The following is a 19308-nucleotide window of genomic DNA, read 5'->3' as shown; positions in this document are numbered from 1 at the left end:
GAGCAAACTATTTTATTGGCATACCTGCCAAATATATTTGAGCTTGAGCTTTAAATATTTGTTCTGTCCTCACTATAAACTTTCCTTTGATCTGAATATAATCAGACAGACCCCAGAACCACTTCTACTTTAATAATCCAGTCTAGATGTGAAGATCTGAAGTATGGTGTTATTTTAGTAGTAAGGAACATATTAATTTGAGCGGTAAAACTATAATAAACAAATGGTAGAATACAATCACAATATGAACAGATATGATTCATAACATGAAGACATGGCATAACGCCATAACTTGACAGAAAATCTTGCCATCAAAGCTGTGTGAAAAGGAGAAATATACTGCCTCTCTGTCATAATATGTGAGAACTAAAGATGGAGACCTTCTGTCATTACCCAAAGTCCATAGATAACTAACTACAGAGGCCTGAGTTGTTCAGTTAAGCTGATACTAGGCTGGCCCTAGGGTGGAGTTTACACAGGAATAAATGCATATATAAAACAACAATGCTGCAAACATAACAATATTTTTCATACTTAGTTAAATTAGTAATTTAGATTAATTATAGTCATTTAGATTACATTTAAATGTAGCATAGCACACTGTCTTATAGCAATATTGATTGTTTTTATTTATACATAAGCTAATAAAGGCAGGGTTTAAAATACAAGTTATTTCAAGTAGACCAATTTACCTGTTCATGGACAGTATTTGAAAAGTGGAGACGATTTCCTCATTCATTCAGTTTACTTTCCTGAGAACACACTGTTGACATGTCTGCAGATTTATAAGCCATGGGAGCTAATGAAAGTCCACAATTTGGTAAAATAACAAAGAAAAAATGGTGTTGTTGGAAAAAGGTTTAAAAATGTTTTCAGTAATGGTAACAGTTTTGCTAAGAAGCTTTCCAGGCTTGGTTGCATCATTTTACAATGTCAGCCAATATAAGTTCTTACCACAGTGTCACCGATCTTACAGTAAATAAACTTTTTGCTTTCTTTGTACAGGATGTTTTTTTTTTTTTTCTGTGATTTGGTGTCCAAAATAAATCTTCATGTTCAAGATGCTTTATAAAGGGATACAAATATACTTTTCTCTCCTCAGTCTATGTCCCTTTAAATACAAGATAATATGTTATGGGCTAAGATGGTACAAAGTGGCACTGCATGCAGATGTCATGTCTAGGATCTACACAGAAAGCAAAGTCGTAGCTTATCCCCACACTGAGAAATCATTAAATGGGTCGGATAAAATTATTGGTATGTTTTAGGCTTAGGGTTAGAAAGTAGTAGTTAGACATAATTAGATTTTAAGTAGGTGATTCTCCTTCACTTTGGAACTGAACTCACTTGTGAGTAGCAGGTGTCTACAATGTAAAAATTCATTATTAAGCAATCCTGAATAGAGAAAATGACTCATTATCCTGTTTTGTCACTGTGTGTGCTTCAATGAGAATGGGGAAAAGAAAGTCAGAGAACTGTCCTAGGAGGTCAGACAGATGATTGTAGCTAAGCATGAACAATCTCAAGGCTACAAATCAATCTCCAGAGATCTTGATGTTCCCATTTCCAAACATATTATCGCTTGGAAACTCGAAGTCAACAGATGGATGCTTAAGGCTATATTTACTTCCCCAAAAAAAGTGGGGGTGTTGCCCATAGCAACCAATCTTCTTCTAGCTATCATGTAACTTGGACATGCTAGAAAATGATAGGTAGAATTTGATTGGTTGCTATGGGCAACACCTCCACTTTTACTTACTAGAAGTTTTAGCAAATCTAACCCTTGGGGTCATATCGGATTCTGCCCCCCCCCTCCCAATAATAAGGCTCCATTCAAGCCTATTGGTCCATGCCCCCACCATGCATAAGTAGCTACAACCTATGCCTATCCCAGGAAGTGAATAAAACTGGCACCTGCATCAGAGAGTGTCTCACCTTCCATTCCTATTTCAGAGGGGTCTCACTTCCGATACCTGATCTAGAGGCGGTTGTGCCTCCATCTCCTGCTCAAGGGGTAATTCTGCTCCATAGAGCCCACAAACCAGCTTCACAGAGGGGTCTGTCCCTCCAGCTTACTCCAGAGGGGTTCTGTCACTCCAATTTGCAAGCTGTCACTCACTCCAACAGTGAGAGTTCCTTATTTTCATTTACTTCCAGAAGGAGTCTCGTCTTTTATGCTCGTTCCAGAAGAGCTGCTGCCTTCTACTCCAGTCTCTGTCTCCTGTTCTGAAGTTCAAGCCTCATTCTCCTGTTATGAGGGTCCAGTCTTTGTCTCATGATCCGAGGGGCCACTTGTTTCCTCATGATCCGAAGGTCTGGTCGTTGCCACGTATTCTGAGGGTTCAGACATTGCCTCATGTTCTGGGGTTTTGGTCATTGCCTCGTGCTGGGGTTTTGGTCATTGCCTCTTTGGCTGAGGTCTCTAAGAGAAGTGCCCAGTCTGAGTTCCCAGAAGCGACTGCCAGTCAGAGATACTACTGCTGTCCTGTACAGTATTTCACAGAGTGTATCCTGTATACCTTGCTACATCTATGCCAGCCTCTATTCTACCAACTACCTGTGTATCACCCACTGAGTCAGACTTCCTGCTGCTGGTGTCCTACCCAGTATTTCTACGCTGTGTCATTGGACTACTACTCCCATCATTCAGGACTACTTTTCCAAATAATTGTTACTGTATTTGTCTTGTTTCTTCATCAGATTGTTTACCATTTATTGCTGTTACCATTCTACTCCCTAGTCACTAGGTCTCCATAACCTTGTTTAAACCTGTGTGTCTATGCTACAATAAACATTATCACATTTTATCAGCTCCAGAACTCATCACACTATTTGTGAAAGCAATAACACATAGAATTGTATGAGTAGTGAGCATTTCACTCATAACTCAGACACATTTGAGCATTTACAGTACTAGCTTGGACACAAACATGAACAGCTTATATTCAGGTCTAGCGTTTGCCCTGGGGGTTCTCTAAGTAGTGTAGATGATGATGATGATGATGATGACTCCCTCATTGGGAGAGGGGCCCCATCCCCGCTGATAACCTAGAGGTGGGGACCTCTCTTTCTGGGAGTGGGAGTTTGACACTTGGCTGTGAGAACATAGCCACGCACCACACTCCTGGTACCATGGAGGAGCTGCAGCTAGCAACTTCACATGGAAAATGCTACATCTCCTTCATGTCAGCAGCTGCTGCTCTGTGTGGGGGACTGCCGAGGTTTTAAAAACACTGGATGAGTGCACATTATTTCTGACCCTAGTGAACAGATGGGTTCATACCAAAGTCTTAGACTGGAGTCAATCTCCCTCAGTACAAGTCAAAGAATACTTTAGCCACATCCCGAGAGGTGTGACTCCACACTTCCACCTAAAGGGGGCATCACACTTGTTTAAGAATATGGGATAATTTTTGGCCCGGTAAATTAGATTATTCTCATACATTTTAAGATAATCCTCCACATATAGATCTTTAGTGGCACCTCAGAAGGGGTATTAGAAAAATACTGGTATGCCAACATGACCCGTTTCACCTCTTGAGACATTTCATTTCTTCAACATTAACTGCAACTTTATTTTGGACCTAGTAGCTCATGCTCAAATAATGAAGCGATTAGTAAAGGCTATATTATAATTCTGTTAAATACCTGAGCCCAGGTTAATTTAGTCAAAACATAAATGGGAGTCAGATAGCCTCAACCTCCACCACATCTTACTAAATGTGTTCCTCATAGTCATTTAGACTGATCATGGATATTAGTTTTGCTGTCAGGCATGTGCGTCCCAACACATCTGGAAGTACACATACATGTAACATAAGAAAGGAAAAAAAGATATATAATTACAAATTAACAACAAGAACTTAAATGTGTTGTCCACTGCAAATATCTATAATTCACTGGCCTGTGCATGCCTTTCTGTAGGTATTGGAAAAATACACTGAATTTTGTGCTTTTCAGCAATGGATTAAATAAGCTAATAATATGCGTAAGCAGAGTAGTTAATTCAGGTTGCCCTGGGATATCATACAGCTCTACTGTGCTCTCTGCATTGTAACCAATTGAATCCATAGAGAAGTTTTGTAACATTTCAAAGAGCAATAGGAAAAAATGATCTGCTCATTATATAAAAACATGGCAGAAAGCTAGAAAGAGTACTCTATATAATAAAAGATACAGGAGGGCATATACAACCAATAGGTCCTCTGCACATGGTAGACAGCCCTTTTTCAAGAAAACAAGAAAAAAGCTGGAAAATTATAAAAGAAGAAACAGACGGCTGCCCCTGAATGCCTGTCACTAGTTCTGGCTTATGCGGTATTTCATAATATGTAGGCGGGGCAAACGCAGGATTTGTAGAGGGGGGTTTCCACACCATGTCACCAGTGGGTGTGACCAGCATGCATGGGGGCATGACTATAATATTAGACAGTGCTTGGCTGCTCTCCAACTCTTCATATCCCCATAATATACATGGGAAATGCTGCATGCACTACTGTTAGGTGCACACAGCCCTCCCTTTTCAAGCAGAGCCCTGTGAAGCGGGGGCAGGGTCCAGCCACCTCAATTTTACAGTGCCCCAGGATTGGATGGGGGGTTTCCAGGCACTAGCTACCCCCCCCCCCCCCCTCGATTTGCCTATGGCAGGCCTGTAAATAACTCACTAAACCATACCTCACAACTGTCCCAAATTGAGAGCTCTGTCCCGCCATTCTGATCGGGACAGCGTTTATCCCACGGATGGTACATTTTGAAGGTATTATATGTTCACTGCTGCTCTGCATGGCACAGATGCCGCTCGCACTGGTGCGCACTGCAGTGGAGGTCTTTATAGAGTAGAGGGGGAGAGCAGAGGGCACCCTCCCAGGGTGTGGTCACTCCCCATCATTACATGGCCAGCCCACTTCTTGATGCGGCCACGTTCCCCCATCTTGATGCGGGATTCCCAAAAATTGGGAGGTGCGACTAAGCTAATACCAGAAATATTTCCCCATCTACATCATGTGTATGAAACACTCCATCACTAAATACCTACTGACAGACAGACAATAGACTATCGAGATAATATGCCATACCGCTGGCTACAATACCCCAGCTATAGTAAATATAAAAATAAGATGTCTCTATTAGGTCCAACATTGCTGCACTTTATCACACAACAACTACCTGTTGTAAATGTTATAATAAATAATTGTTTACTACCCTCTCCCTAGTAAACAGTTTCAAGTGACTAAGGACTTTTCCATAGCATCTGTTATAGGATAGTATAGTACACACCATGTAAAAATAAATGATTAAACTCCTATAAAAATGTGCTGTATGAGTAACTGAGATTAAAATAACTGAGCTCTAAGTGAACTACAATATGAGCGGTCAAACAGAATGTTCCTTTAAGAGGGTAGAGAAGAGGAGGGGTGGAAGTTCCCCACCATATAAAAGGTCATGGAAGTCCATTTTTAGGGCAGTAAGATCAGTGACAAGAACAGAACAAGATCAAGAGCGAGGACTGAGATCCCTCGAAATACCATCTGCAATCCTCCCTGCCTCTCCCCCCCTTCTCTCCATAAACCATTTAGCAGGGAACACAAGAAAATTAAAAGGATTCGCAGTCATGAGTGAAGTAACAGCTGAAGAACCAAAGCCCAAAGCTGCAGGGACCGATCCAATCGCAGCTCCTGCTGGTACTGGTGAACTAGAGAGGAAAGTATTGGGTGAGTCATGAGCACATGGACAGTAACTTTGTACAAGAGACGACTGAAGAATCATATAAATTCATATATAAAAGCAACCTTTATTTTCCATCTTTTTGTGTTCTCACTTTTTATGTTCATTATATAATATTCTTGTCATGGTCTATTTTTATTCTGGCTGATTCCACTTCTACTCATTTACTTCACTTTACTTAGGTAGATACTGATATATTAAGTGAAAGACTATATTTTATTTTGTCATCCAACTTTATTTACAGTTTTACATTCTTACATCATTTTAAAACTGTGTTGAAGTAAAACACTGGATATACTCAATTACAAGACTCCATCACATCTGTTTCATATAGCTCTGTAAACTATATTTGACATGTAGATTTGTGTTTATTTTAAAACTAATGGTTTCAAATCTAAAATATTGCTTGTGAAGTTGGCAAACAGAAAACATACTTGTATTCATCGCAACATTCCAATAACAAAGTGAGTCCTGCATTGTACTGAACAATTTACACAAATCATTTTATTCATTGGCTTTACAATAATTTAGTTTAGATTTGGTTTAAATTAGTGTTTGCTATTAATACTTATTAACATACTAGTATAGAGAACAAGAATAGTGACAGACATAACTTTCTAATAAGGGCATTTAGCAGCTACAGAATGAATAAGCAATTTGTTTGGAAATAGCAGATTTTCACTGCTGTGTATTCAGGAACTCACTACTTCAATGACAAATATATGCTAAAGAGTGAAACTAATTCAATATTGTAAAAGATAAAACTAATATACAGAAGTGAATTACTTACACACGGCATTTGTTCTCTGGTCTCATGTAAAATGACACAAACGGGTGAGGCCATTCTCCATTTTTGTCTATCACAGTAATTTCACACATGTATGTGATTCTATTCATTAGCCACTCTCGTGTACATAATATTAGACAAATATATCCATATTTAGTATTAAAAGACTTACTTGACAGCTAGAGAAATGTATATTAGCCATTAGCACATTACATCTTTAGAACGGACTTCTTGACCATATTACAATAAAGTCTACACACAAATTATTACTCCTCTATAGCAGAAGTAAATTGACACAAATAAATTTGATTTATCTGCAAGAAACATATATTTTCTTTTATAGCAACAAAAGTCCAAGGAACTGTGAAATGGTTCAATGTAAGAAATGGCTATGGCTTCATTAATCGGTAAGTTTTAAAATAGCAAAAATATTCTCTATTGGGTCTTGTGCACGTGGAGACTGAGGTTGATTGAGGATGATATATGGCCGTCACCTAAACAAGTATCAGTGAACATAAGGCAGTGTACAATGCCATATAAAAGCCAAGATTGGATGAATGACCTGCTAAAAGCTGTCTACAGATCTACTCACTAAATATGTTTATTTCACAATACTATAATAGCCTTGTGAGTTTGTAAAAGAAGTTGTATTGTCTAGAACACATTTATCATGTTGTGAATTATTATTATTTTCATAGGAATGACACCAAAGAAGATGTCTTTGTCCACCAGGTGAGAGAAGAAATATAATCCACAGTAAAAGTGTGTATACCGTATTTCACAGGGATTCATTTTAGTAATTACTGTGCTATTTAGTACACATTTAATATATTATTTATTTTTAATAGGCTTTTTACTGTAAAAGTTGTGTATACACATTATTAGAATACGATTAATCATAAATAATGATTAATAATTTGATAATTGGTAGCTTTGTAAAACTGGATCATGGAGACAGCATGTGGACTAATTTTGTTAAGGTCCCAATTTATAAGTTAAGGACCCCTGATGTATCACCAGTTGTCACATTCATAGGAAGAAGCATTGGCAAGCAATGTGTTCTACTTTTATGTGTTCACAACGCATTTCATCTAATTTTCCCCCTTGAATACAAATTACAGTAATTACAGATTTTTCTATGCATGTTCTCAACTCGATTAGCACTATACTTTACATTTGTAGTCTACAAAGCTAATACTTCATGGTTATATTAATGATTGACTTATCACTCCAAACGAATGTTTCATCTCTTATGGTTAGGCATCCAAAAGCATTAGTACAGATCAGCTCAAATAGAAGACTCAGCTATTGCCAGATCTGCCAGGTTGTAATTTAAGAGAGGAACTAACACTGACCCAGTTGTCAAGTACACAAACTGGAGTCATTTGATGGGTCAATGGGAGTAGTTAGTGGATAATATTCCATGAGTAGTAACCTCATATTTCATATGAATAAAGGCACAGACAAATCAACATCAAAGTTTTAAAAATACATAATGGTATATCCAAGTAAACTAGCATAGCAATGATGTGTAACAAGCGCAGCATAGCTAGCTTGGGGGATAGATACTGGGTGTCGTTGGTATAATTCCAGTTGTCATGCAGTGTTTATTCCCATTGATGGCACAGAGCCTGATACTGCTGCTATCCTAACTACAAGGCACCTGTTCCCTTCTCACACTGCCAAGCATGGCAAATGTGCTGATGAAGAGGACTTTGTGGTGTGAATTCTATCTGTGGGGGTTGGTCATTAGTTTGTCTGCTAAAGAAATTGATCTAATTTTTAAGCCACGTGTGTTCACTTCACATTATTACACTTCGTTCATTGTGCACTAAGGAATTATATAGTAGAGGCTTGTAAACATGTGACACACAAAAACAAATGTAAACAGCCTTTAAAGACAATTTCTATTATAAATTTTAACTTTTACTGTGCTTTAAATCATTCAAAACTGTGCATTTTAAGCATACTATGCTCTCTAAACAGCCCCTACTTTCAGTATAAATATATGGTAACTGATGTCATGTGTTTGCCACTTCACAGACAGCAATCAAGAAAAATAATCCTCGTAAATACCTGCGGAGTGTAGGGGATGGAGAGGTTGTGGAGTTTGATGTTGTTGCTGGGGAAAAGGTAAGACATCTGTTATAGTGTCATACTATCTCCAGGTTCTGCATTCTTAAAACTGTTTGTACAGGACATAGTTATATACGAGTAAATCCCAACATAAACTGTAATATTCTCTAATAACTTGAAGGTGAAAGCTGTCGTTATACAACTATTTACACATAGAGGTTGGTGGTAAAGTAAATGTTACAGCTGGTATAATATTTGCAGTATACATTGTAGGAATGTGTATATTCTATGTCCTACCACCAACAGCACTGAGTGGGTGTTTAACAATTAAGCCCAATGCTCTTTATCTCATACTCCATTTCTGGTTCACAGTACACTGTCATCGGTCTTCATATGACTTATTGCTGATCGGTGGGTTGTTTGTAACTTCAAGGGATCTCAGAGACAAATGTCTTTTGTCTTCTTAGCAAAGATTACTTAGACACAATGATGATAAGGATACATACTGTATGTGTTATGTTAACATAAATCACAACTGTTAATTTTAATTGTGTTATATGTAAGTTATAACATATATGACAATATATATTAATATGTTAAATCTTCTGCTTCTGTTTCCAAAATTAATATTTTCAGGGCGCCGAGGCATCTAATGTAACTGGCCCGAAGGGGGCTCCAGTTCAAGGTAGTCGATATGCTGCAGACCGACGCAGATATCGCCGGGGCTACTATGGCCGCAGGAGAGGGCCTCCAAGGGAGGTATGTAATAGGTTTCCAAGGTTACGGACTTATGATTTGTTTTGTCTGTCATATTAATACTAAGCACTGTGTAATGAAATACATTTAATTGTCTTTGAACTAGACATACTTATTCAATAGAACTTATTTGGAATAATACCAGTATTAAACCCATTAGTAGTGAATCTGCAATAAAATATATGATACACCTATAACATGAAATATGTGTCTAAACAACCATGCCGTGTTTTCAACAGAACAATGTAACGGAATGAGAATGTACCACAAATAATTATATCTATCACAATCCAAACACCCAGCCTTGGCTGTCGCTCGTCCCTTCTAACATCTTTACCAGTTCTTACCAGTCCAGCTATGGTCGCAGCTTTGCAGGGCTGCTGGTGTGCGTGCAGTTCGATAAATAAGAAGCCTTGATAATGTGACTTTATATTTTCTGGTTGGCCCCTGTACTGCAACAATCAAAGCTGGATTGGTTTGTAATTTAGGTGTAAGGTGATGTCAGGGGAAGAGAGAGTGAGTTTGTATCTCTCTGTCAATGTAACTCTATGTCAGTGTTAGTCTGTCAGTATCTGTTTTTAATTACATAGGTGTGTTATAAGAAATAATTAATTTAACAAAATATAACAAAAAATGTGCTCAAATTTAAAATGAATTTTTATGCACACAGCATATTAACATTTTATTTTGATTATGCTCTTGCTCTTTGATCTCTGCTCTTTTACACTGGGTATCTGAGTTAGAAGTAATAATTCCAGTCATTAGAATATGACAATTACAGATAAGAGTTCAAAAAATTCCACATTGACCTAATTACTGTACATTTGTCACATTTAAAAATAAAACTAGTGACTAGTAATCCTGTCATCTAAAACTCGTCATCAGTGTAGATTGGTGAATCATTCAGAGATTACATTCACAAATCAGTCCAGATTTGCTTGAAATTCTCCTAATAATGTTTCCCCCCCTGGAGAATCACATGCCTGGATTGAACATTTACTGTCAACTCAAATGTTGTCAGATGAGTATGAAAATGTAACACCACGTGAAATACATGAATCTGATGCAGGCAAAAAAGTACAATTGTGTTCAGACAGCCACACATCACTAAGTAAATTTGACCAAAAAAGAAGCAATGCAGGTGCCAGTGTGAATGAAGCAAAGAAAAAAATGTATTTTGCAGTGATTCACACATTTTTACGAAAAATGACTCCAAATTCCAGCAAACATAATAATTACTGGGACTTCATACACAAATTGATAACCATAAAAAAATTGACATTATTTGTAAAATTGGTTCTGACAATTGACCTCCAAAAGTGTTGAAAAATGTCCTTAAAAATGTTGTATTTGGACATTAATATAATTATGATGCCAGTCTACTACATGTATTACTGTTATAAAGATGGTTATTGTCTGTACCACTGTTTTGTTTGTTTTTTAGTTTGGTGTAAATTGTCCTCAGACACCAAAGTGTCAAATAAATGTTGAACAGCAAGTAAATTATCAATTGGATGTTAATCTAAAGTGTAAATATTGCCTATTTAAATAATATACATTAAATATCATGTTATCTTTCCCATCCCTTTGTTCACATGTGACAGCTTTAAAAACCTGCTTAGGTTGGGCCCTCACAGTTTGAAACATGGCGATGGAGGACTATATTGAGACAAAAACATTTCTAGCTAGAGATCCCCTTTAGGGGGATTTCAATTGGCCGCGTTACTTGAAAAAGTAACGCGGCCTGCGCACTATTACCGTTATTACGGTAATAGTGCGCGTACATACCGTTATTACGGTAGTTTTAACGCCGGCTTTTTGCAGAATGCCGGGTTAATATTACTGTAATAACGGCAATAGTCTTTACGCTGCGGTACTTCGGGGGGAATTTAATTCCCCTAGAGACCACTCTGTACACTGAGCAGACTGTTTTGTTGCATTTGTTTTCCAGTTTAAAATATTAAAGACAAATAAAAACCACACTCAGGCAAAATAATAGTGTAGATATAGATGTGACAGTCTTAAATGACTCATGTCAATGTTTCCTGGAAATGAAGGGGTAGATGAAGAATTAAATGGAGCAGCTGTTGCTGTTGAAAGTCTAAATTTGTCTCCTGAATTTCATGCTGTGTGAGAGAGTGAAACAGATGCTTAGGATTATAAGAGAAAAAGGAGTGTGAAAGCCCAGTCAACTGGACAACTCAGATTACAAGCACACGTGTCTAGGGGTCATGCCTATAATGACTTGTCATATTTTAAAGGTCGGAGAAAATGTGCAAGACAGACAAGACTATCAAAATAGTCTTAGAAGATCTTTATAAATGTAATCTAAACTTTGCTTTGAGTTCAGCCCTTTGGTTGTTCGTCAAGATTGGTTCTACACAAAAGCAACAACACTCCTGGGGGTATATTTACTAAACTGCGGGTTTGAAAAAGTGAAGATGTTGCCTATAGCAACCAATCAGATTCTAGCTATCATTTTGTAGAATGTACTAAATAAATGATAACTAGAATCTGATTGGTTGCTATAGGCAACATCTCCACTTTTTCAAACCCGCAGTTTAGTAAATATACCCCCTGGGGTTCAGTCTACATTCAGAGGAACTTGATTTAGTCAGGGCCATCTAAAGATTCCTGGTTAAAAAAGAATGACTAAAAAACAAGTTATGCCCAAACAGAGAAAACTATATTAGAAATAATAGGGTATTCATACCATATAAGTTGTGATATAAGCAGTATATTCTCTTCTATCCATATAACATTGTCTGAAATAATCTCCATCTGTAAGATTAAAATTTAGTATTAGTATTTCGCATATAAATTTAATTTTGGTCGCAATCCATTACAGAAATAGAAATATATTTTAAATGAACACCATTTTTTATTGGCATATTGTTTTTAGTCGTTATTGACAACTCCTTCTTAAATAAACATGCCCCATATTTGTTGCATTCAGAACTCTATGTTACCTGAAAGTGAGTCAGCACTCACGGAAACGCACACTTTGTCACAGCAGGGATAAAAAGCAGATTACATTGTTCCTTATAGCTCTATTGTAGAACTAGGGACGTACTTCCAGCTCTCAGCTTCAGGGAACAAGGACCACACCATTTTCTACATGTGGGAGTCATGTTTTATTAAGGAAAGAGATCCCCTTTAGAATTTGAATGTAAAAGACCCTGCAAGTTTCTTAGCTCCTGTAAAAACTTTGTAAAGTCTGTTTGCAAAATGTAGCTTACCTATTGTACCACTCTGTCTCATTGACAGCCTATATAGAAGAATAGTATACAACTAAATACTAGGTAGATATATTCTTAAGGTTAGAGTGCCTTTAATATAAAACCATTAGCCAAGTCATAATCACGATTTTTAGCATTGTTAAAGCTGACCTCTATATTTGGAACTTTGCAAACTATAAGGCCGACTGCTGTTGTTTCATTCCTTTACTTACTGTATTTACCGTTACTTAATGCTGTTCAGCAGTTTGTAATTGTTCCCTGGGATATATCTGGCTCTTTACAGGGAGGAGATGGAGAGATGAAAGATGGCGTTCCTGAAGCAATTCAAGCCCAGCAACCAATGCGCCAACCTACCAACTACCGTGCAAGGTATCGACGGTAAGTTGGTGCTGTCATTAATCCAGTTATCAGTTCTTAGGTAACTAATATGGCGTAAATCAAATTACAAACGTGTATGAATAAATGTCCAATGCAATTTTTATCCTAATTTTTAAATATAAATGTAATGTCCGGTATGTGTTTATCCACACATTTTTTGCATTTATTATTATAAGAAATTAGACAAATTCCGTACATTCAAAATTTAATTCTACTTGTAAATGGTTTTTGATGTCCTATTTGCCTGTATTTTCTTTATGTTTTATTTAGTTGTTTATTCCTCATTCTATTATGATTCTTTTGACTAACACAAAAAAGAGGATGGTCAAAATGAAACCATTTCACATGTAAAGAAGGGTTGAAACAATCCCACCATAAATACATTTTAATATCCTGTACTTTGCTTAATATCCAGGGGCTGGCTGGGCTGGGAGGCGGGGGGCAAATGCCCTCTGGGCTGGTGCTATAATGGGCTACCTTGGGTTGGGTCAATGGCTACCTGCATTTTTCTCCTTTAAAATGTTCCTAATAGGATGCTGAGCTGAGTCTCCCCCAGTGCTAAAATTTGCCAGCCCTCCCCTGTAAATATCCCAAAATGCTCCCACAGCTGAATTACTTCAAGAAGAAATAACCATCTAAAATTTCTTATTAGACTCAATACCAAGTAGTAGAACTGCAGTTTGACAGATGCTCACCTCTGTAAGTGCCTCATTGATATTCCAGGCTCACTTTATGAGCAGGTATAATAAAAAATGTCTCTGTGCAGGCTTGTTTATTGGAAGCACCAGAGCTGTGAGCCGTTTCTATTTCATCTGAGATGGCAGTGGAATGACTCTCTCCCAAACTATGTGGCACAGACCCAAAGCCCACACGGTTCTACTACTTAGAGGGAATTACATATGGAGTTTAGCTTTAAAAGAAACTCTACATTTTTGTCTATTCCCCTTTACTTGCTACATTCATTCACTGTAGGTTAATAGACGATTGAGTACAACATGCATAAAGGTCTCACATGCTGTAGTCCAACTTAACTAGCAACCCACATTTCAACCACAATTAGCAAAGATCTAAGTCAGTCCTGTTTGGCATCTGTAAGACACCAGTAGAGCATGTGTTCATCAGTAATCTTTACTATGTTTATATTATAATCTTCACTCTTTCATTATATTTATACAGACCCATGTCTCAACCCAGATCTATGCCACCTCCTGGAGAACATGAAAACAAGGACAATCAGTATGAGACAGGGGCCCCAGACCAACAACAGAGCCGCCGTGGTTTCAGAAGACCGTACAACTATCGGCGTCGACCTGACCAAGGAAATGCTCCAACGCAGGGGGGCAAGGAGACAACCAAGGTCTGTAATCCACAGCAAAATAAATATATTTACATAAATGGCATCTATTTTGATAAAGGAGGACTGACTAAAACCTTGGTTGAGTTACACTTACCATTTATACATGGAGTAAATTGATAATCAATCCATCCCTAAAGAAGTCCCATAATATTTACCTTAGTCTATCTCAGGAGTAATATGTCAGTATTCACAGCAATAAATGACTATGTTTAATCATTGATCTCAACTATATGTTTATGACGCAGGACCTTTAAGGACCAGATGCACTTTATACATTAAACATAAATATTATTTTTATTTGACATTGATTATACAAAGAAAATCAGCAAAAATGACAAACACACATGCCATATTCTGGCATTTTATGTTTCCAAATCATTATTTAACTGTTCCTCCCACTTACTAAGATATATATTTACTAAAATTAAGAGAAAAATCAGCAAAATAACACCCTACCCAAGTTTTAAAAAGAATATGGATACTGTTAAGGGGAAAATGCAGGATTTCTAGAGGGGGGGGGGTATATTTAATTGTTTTTACAGACATAGTTACAGTTCTCAGCACACACAAACACACTAACCACAAGGCTGTGGACTGCACATGTTCCAGTGCTGGCAGTGTATCTAATTTTTTCCCAGTGTTTCCCAGGCAATTTATCTGTTTGGTGGAACAGCATGATTATGTATCTCATTGTTTGATTGATTTTACCCCATGTTCATAGTCTATCACAATAGTAGCTATTTATCTTCCCAAAGTTCCTGTGAAACTGATGTTTTCCTACAGTTCTACATTTTGCTATAGGTAGAAAACTTACTAGGGGAGTGTGTCCTACAATTTACATAGTAATAGGGCCATGCAGACCGGGTCTAATAGAGATCCTTTAATGTAAGAATAATTGCATGTTCTCTTGTATGCTATGTAACCCCAGTCAAAATGTACTCCTTATCTAAAATCCCTTCCTTAAACTAGTGAAACCAGGGACTCTGAATTTAAGGAATAACTCAAAAATGCAGAACAAAATAAAGAAATACATATATATAAAAAAAACCTCACTCAGTTACCATCTGGTGATAAGCAATATCCCTAACCTTACAGCCCTCATGCATGTAACTATACATATCATATATTCTCCATCCTAGTACTTTGGTAGACCCACATGGTACCCCTGTCTTTTGCTGAGTTTACTAATGCCCCTGTACTTATATCTAATTGGAAAGCACAGGGTGCAATTTGGTACATAACATTTCAATGTAACGCTGAGTCTCTGCAGTTTCTGTTATCAGGTAAATCTCTGCGCTATAGTGGTGACTTAGGATAGTCAAACTGAATTATGTAAATTATGGCAAATTGAAGCAATCCAATTGGGACTATTATTTTACATTGCTGCAAACTTATTAAATTATTAGATTTCATTTTATTTACAACATTTTACTAATATCCATGTTTTAATGTACTCTATATTCAAACATATTTTATTTATTTATATAATTCTGTTGACTACCCCAAGTCCCTCATTATAACACACACATTTACCTGATACCAAAATTAGCATATACTTAACATTACATTGAAATTGGAGTACCTATTTGTACCCTACATTTTCCAATTAGATATTCCAAGTGTGGTGTTAAAACTCCCAGGGGTATATTTACTAAGCTGCAGGTTTGAAAAAGTGAAGATGTTACCAATAGCAACCAGATTCTAGTTATCGTTTGTTTAGTACATTCTACAAAATAGCTAGAATCTGATTGGTTGCTATAGGCAACATCTCCACTTTTTCAAACCTGCAGCCTGATAAATTTACCCCCTAGTCACATAAGCAGCATTAGGTACTGTACTTATAGTTAGTGAGAACTTCTGCCATCCATCGTGGATAGAAAGGATGGGCGGCTCCTTGCTGGATGTCATGCTTCCCGCCAAGAGTTAGATGTCATTTCTAGCCTTTCATCAGATATCTCCCACCTCTGTCACCCAGAGATCATTATGGTTGCTGTCAACAGAGGCCCCCACTAATTGTTAGTACGGGTACCTTGTTGAACTCAGCAAATGTGAACAGGGTACCCCCAACAAAAGTACAAGTGCGAAGACAGGGGGAGATTCAAAAATAAAGTTCATTAAAAGAGTTAGTGGCAATAATGAAATACAAGGGAATGAGCTTTCTTTTACAGCACTGAGCTCCACTGAATACACATCATGTTGTGATAGTTGTGATCTTATTACCGCAGGGATTTTATGCTGATGTTAAAATAACCTGTTTTATGTGCACACTGTAGCTGGCTGATACCACAGCTGAGAAGCCCGTGGCAGTGGTTGAGAAAAGCAATGCTGTGTAATCTGAGTGACCCGATGCTCCATCATGTAAGTGAGACGGTCAGTTACAGTTACAATGTGTGCAGTTGCTTCTGTGCCTCTGTCTAACTCACACTAGGACTAGAATGATGATAATTGTAAGTTTCATTACAGATGAAGACAACACTGTAAATTTAATATTTAATATTCCCCTTTTTCTGTTCATGTCATCTATATTTTCCAATGTGTTATATGTTTCGCCTACTATGGGCCTGATTCATTAAGGCACACAAAATGAACAAATTGTGTGTTTCTGTAGAACTGCACATAAATTGGGTCTGTGCACATCCATATTCAACAACTAGCAGATGTAAAAAATACGACTTTTGTTGCATATGGGTCTAGTTGCGCTGTGATCTAACAGATACACTGCAGGATATGTCCAATACATATCTGGAATATAAAGTCCCAAAAGAACACACAGAAAAAAATACCTATTAATGTCACCTGTTAATAATATAGTCATTAATGACCAGACTTTTTTTTTCCCATAAAAAACATTTATGATGATGCTATGATTGTCTACTGTACATACAATGCATTTTTACAGTTGCTCCTGATTGCAAACACATGTTCTAACATGCGTGTGCGACCATTCTCACTAGTAATCGGCACCTACAGATGACCTGTAGCTGGTGCCAGTGATAAGACAGAAAGACACATACCTTTGAGATGCCCAAAGCTTGAATCAACGCTGCCGCATGCGCTCATGCCTGGCACGCCCTTACTACACATTGACTACGTGCACACGCCCATTCCCCTCCCTGTTCCACCAATGAAATCGTAGGCTGTAGCAATCGTAATTTGCTCTTGAAGATAAATTGGACATTGCTGCGTTCCCTGGTGTATGGTCAAGTTCTGAGCATGCACACAGTGATTTTACACAAAATACAGCACGTATCAGCATTTACATTCCTTAATGAATCATGCCCTATATGTTTATGACACTAAGCCACACAAAAATTTATTTTTTATACAATAAGCATATAGGTAAAATGGTCTCTTAAGGTCATTAGATTGCAGCTTCATTAAAAAACAAAGTAGGATTGAGGAATTCCTCCCCTCCATTGAAGACAGCTGAAATCACATAGGACACTGTTCAAAGTAGATCTAATACAGGGTGAAAATCTTAAAGAGCGAGTAAAGCAATTGTTTGCCGTTCCTGTGTATTACTGAGCTGAGAAGTGTATATGGAATAACTCAAGTGTTTATTCTTGTCCGAATATGTCTGTCATGACTGAAAGCAGGATGCATTTTAGGGGGAAGGTTGGTACATGTGATTATCAACTGCCTGGAGCCAGAAATTAGCACTGCACATGTGATTATCAACTGCCTGGAGCCAGAAAGTAGCACTGTACATGTGATTATCAACTGCCTGGAGCCAGAAAGTAGCACTGTACATGTGATTACCAACTGCCTGGAGCCAGAAAGTAGCACTGTACATGTGATTATCAACTGCCTGGAGCCAGAAAGTAGCACTGTACATGTGATTATCAACTGTCTCGAGCCGGGAGCAATAAAACAGGACTGGGTATTAACAGGCACAAAGACGTATGTGGTGCCACATATTGCATATTGGTCCAGATAGACTACAAGGCTAATAAGTGCTTTTGGTCTGGGGGTGAGAAGGTTATTTGAGTACAGAAAGAGAACACAGAAAAACAGTTTATAAGTTTTGAGTGTTGATAGTAATCTTAATATACAAAACATTTTCACAATTTACCTTCTTTGTTTACTATATTCCTTTTTGCAGACAGAATGTGAGATGAACATTAGAAGTGACCACTGACTTTTACTAATTTTGATAATTCTGACGTCTGATAATTTGGAGGGAAACAGACTGCTGCTCGGCTTGCCTGCTGTGGATTTCAACACTATGAACAACCTACACCTCCTAGATTTCAAAGACGCAATGTGCTACTAATGGACATGGAATCCATAAACTATTCATTATTGCTATAAAACAACTTTACAACCACATGAAAAATGTTATTACACTCGTATGTCAAGACCCCTTTAGGTGATTTCAAATATAAGCTGATACTGATATATTCTGCTCCAAAATACAAGGCATGAAAAGTGATTGATAATAATGAAACTTTATTTACAGCTACTTCAGTAGATTGAAATCCTGTTTGAAGCAAAATATGGTTAAAGATCAACACAAAGCACAAAAAAAGTTTAAAAAAACAACAAATTTCTCCATCCTAGCTGCTGACATCTTTGTTGATTCATTATCAGCAAGTTTGTGGATTTTTTGCACAAGTCAAACACAAACCCTAGATGCCTTTGAAATAAAATCAATAGGTTTGGAAGATCAATAAACATTTGTTGGGTTTTATTTTGGTATAATGATGTTTATTTCAGATTACATAATTGCATATTTTTTCTCGCCAGTGAATGTATATGGAATATAGTAACATGCTAAGCATGGTAGGAGGGTGCCACGTTTCCAGGGGGCCCCACCAGCCTGATTGGGCCGAATTTTTTTTTTCAGAGTGTGCGAATTGATGGATGCTGTACCAACTTTCAAGTTCCTCGCTCTGCTCCCCGGAGATCAGGGATATTATTATTATTATTATTATTATTATTATTATTAATAATAATCTTTATTTATATGGCGTCACACAATACAAAAAATG

General features: G+C 37.4%; 1 protein-coding gene across 4 annotated transcripts; it reads left to right on the top strand.

Moving 5' to 3' along the window:
* The first annotated feature begins 5452 nt into the window (after positions 1 to 5452).
* YBX3 (Y-box binding protein 3) lies at positions 5453 to 18991 on the top strand. 4 transcript variants are annotated; one of them, XM_075216322.1, is made up of 9 exons: positions 5453 to 5711; positions 6855 to 6918; positions 7210 to 7243; positions 8555 to 8644; positions 9224 to 9346; positions 12866 to 12960; positions 14137 to 14317; positions 16591 to 16675; positions 18424 to 18991. In XM_075216322.1, the coding sequence occupies exons 1-8, from the start codon at positions 5612 to 5614 to the stop codon at positions 16648 to 16650; spliced, it is 747 nt and encodes a 248-aa protein (XP_075072423.1). In that variant the 5' UTR covers positions 5453 to 5611; the 3' UTR covers positions 16651 to 16675; positions 18424 to 18991. The 4 variants fall into 4 exon arrangements, with proteins under 4 accessions (XP_075072423.1, XP_075072421.1, XP_075072424.1 ...); XM_075216320.1 differs by having other exon boundaries at positions 18420 to 18991; XM_075216323.1 differs by having other exon boundaries at positions 16591 to 16687.
* The last annotated feature ends 317 nt before the right edge of the window (positions 18992 to 19308 follow it).

This window comes from Mixophyes fleayi, chromosome 6 (genome assembly GCF_038048845.1).
Source record: "Mixophyes fleayi isolate aMixFle1 chromosome 6, aMixFle1.hap1, whole genome shotgun sequence".
Classification (NCBI taxonomy): Eukaryota; Metazoa; Chordata; class Amphibia; order Anura; family Limnodynastidae; genus Mixophyes; species Mixophyes fleayi.
This window is presented reverse-complemented; position numbering and strand designations above follow the sequence as displayed.

Bases quoted from the DNA above. Each gene is read 5' to 3' on its own strand.
- YBX3 (XM_075216322.1), top strand. From the start codon at position 5,612: ATGAGTGAAGTAACAGCTGAAGAACCAAAGCCCAAAGCTGCAGGGACC. The intron at 5,712-6,854 runs GTGAGTCATGAG...TTTCTTTTATAG, and splicing joins ACTAGAGAGGAAAGTATTGG to CAACAAAAGTCCAAGGAACT. The intron at 8,645-9,223 runs GTAAGACATCTG...TAATATTTTCAG, and splicing joins ATGTTGTTGCTGGGGAAAAG to GGCGCCGAGGCATCTAATGT.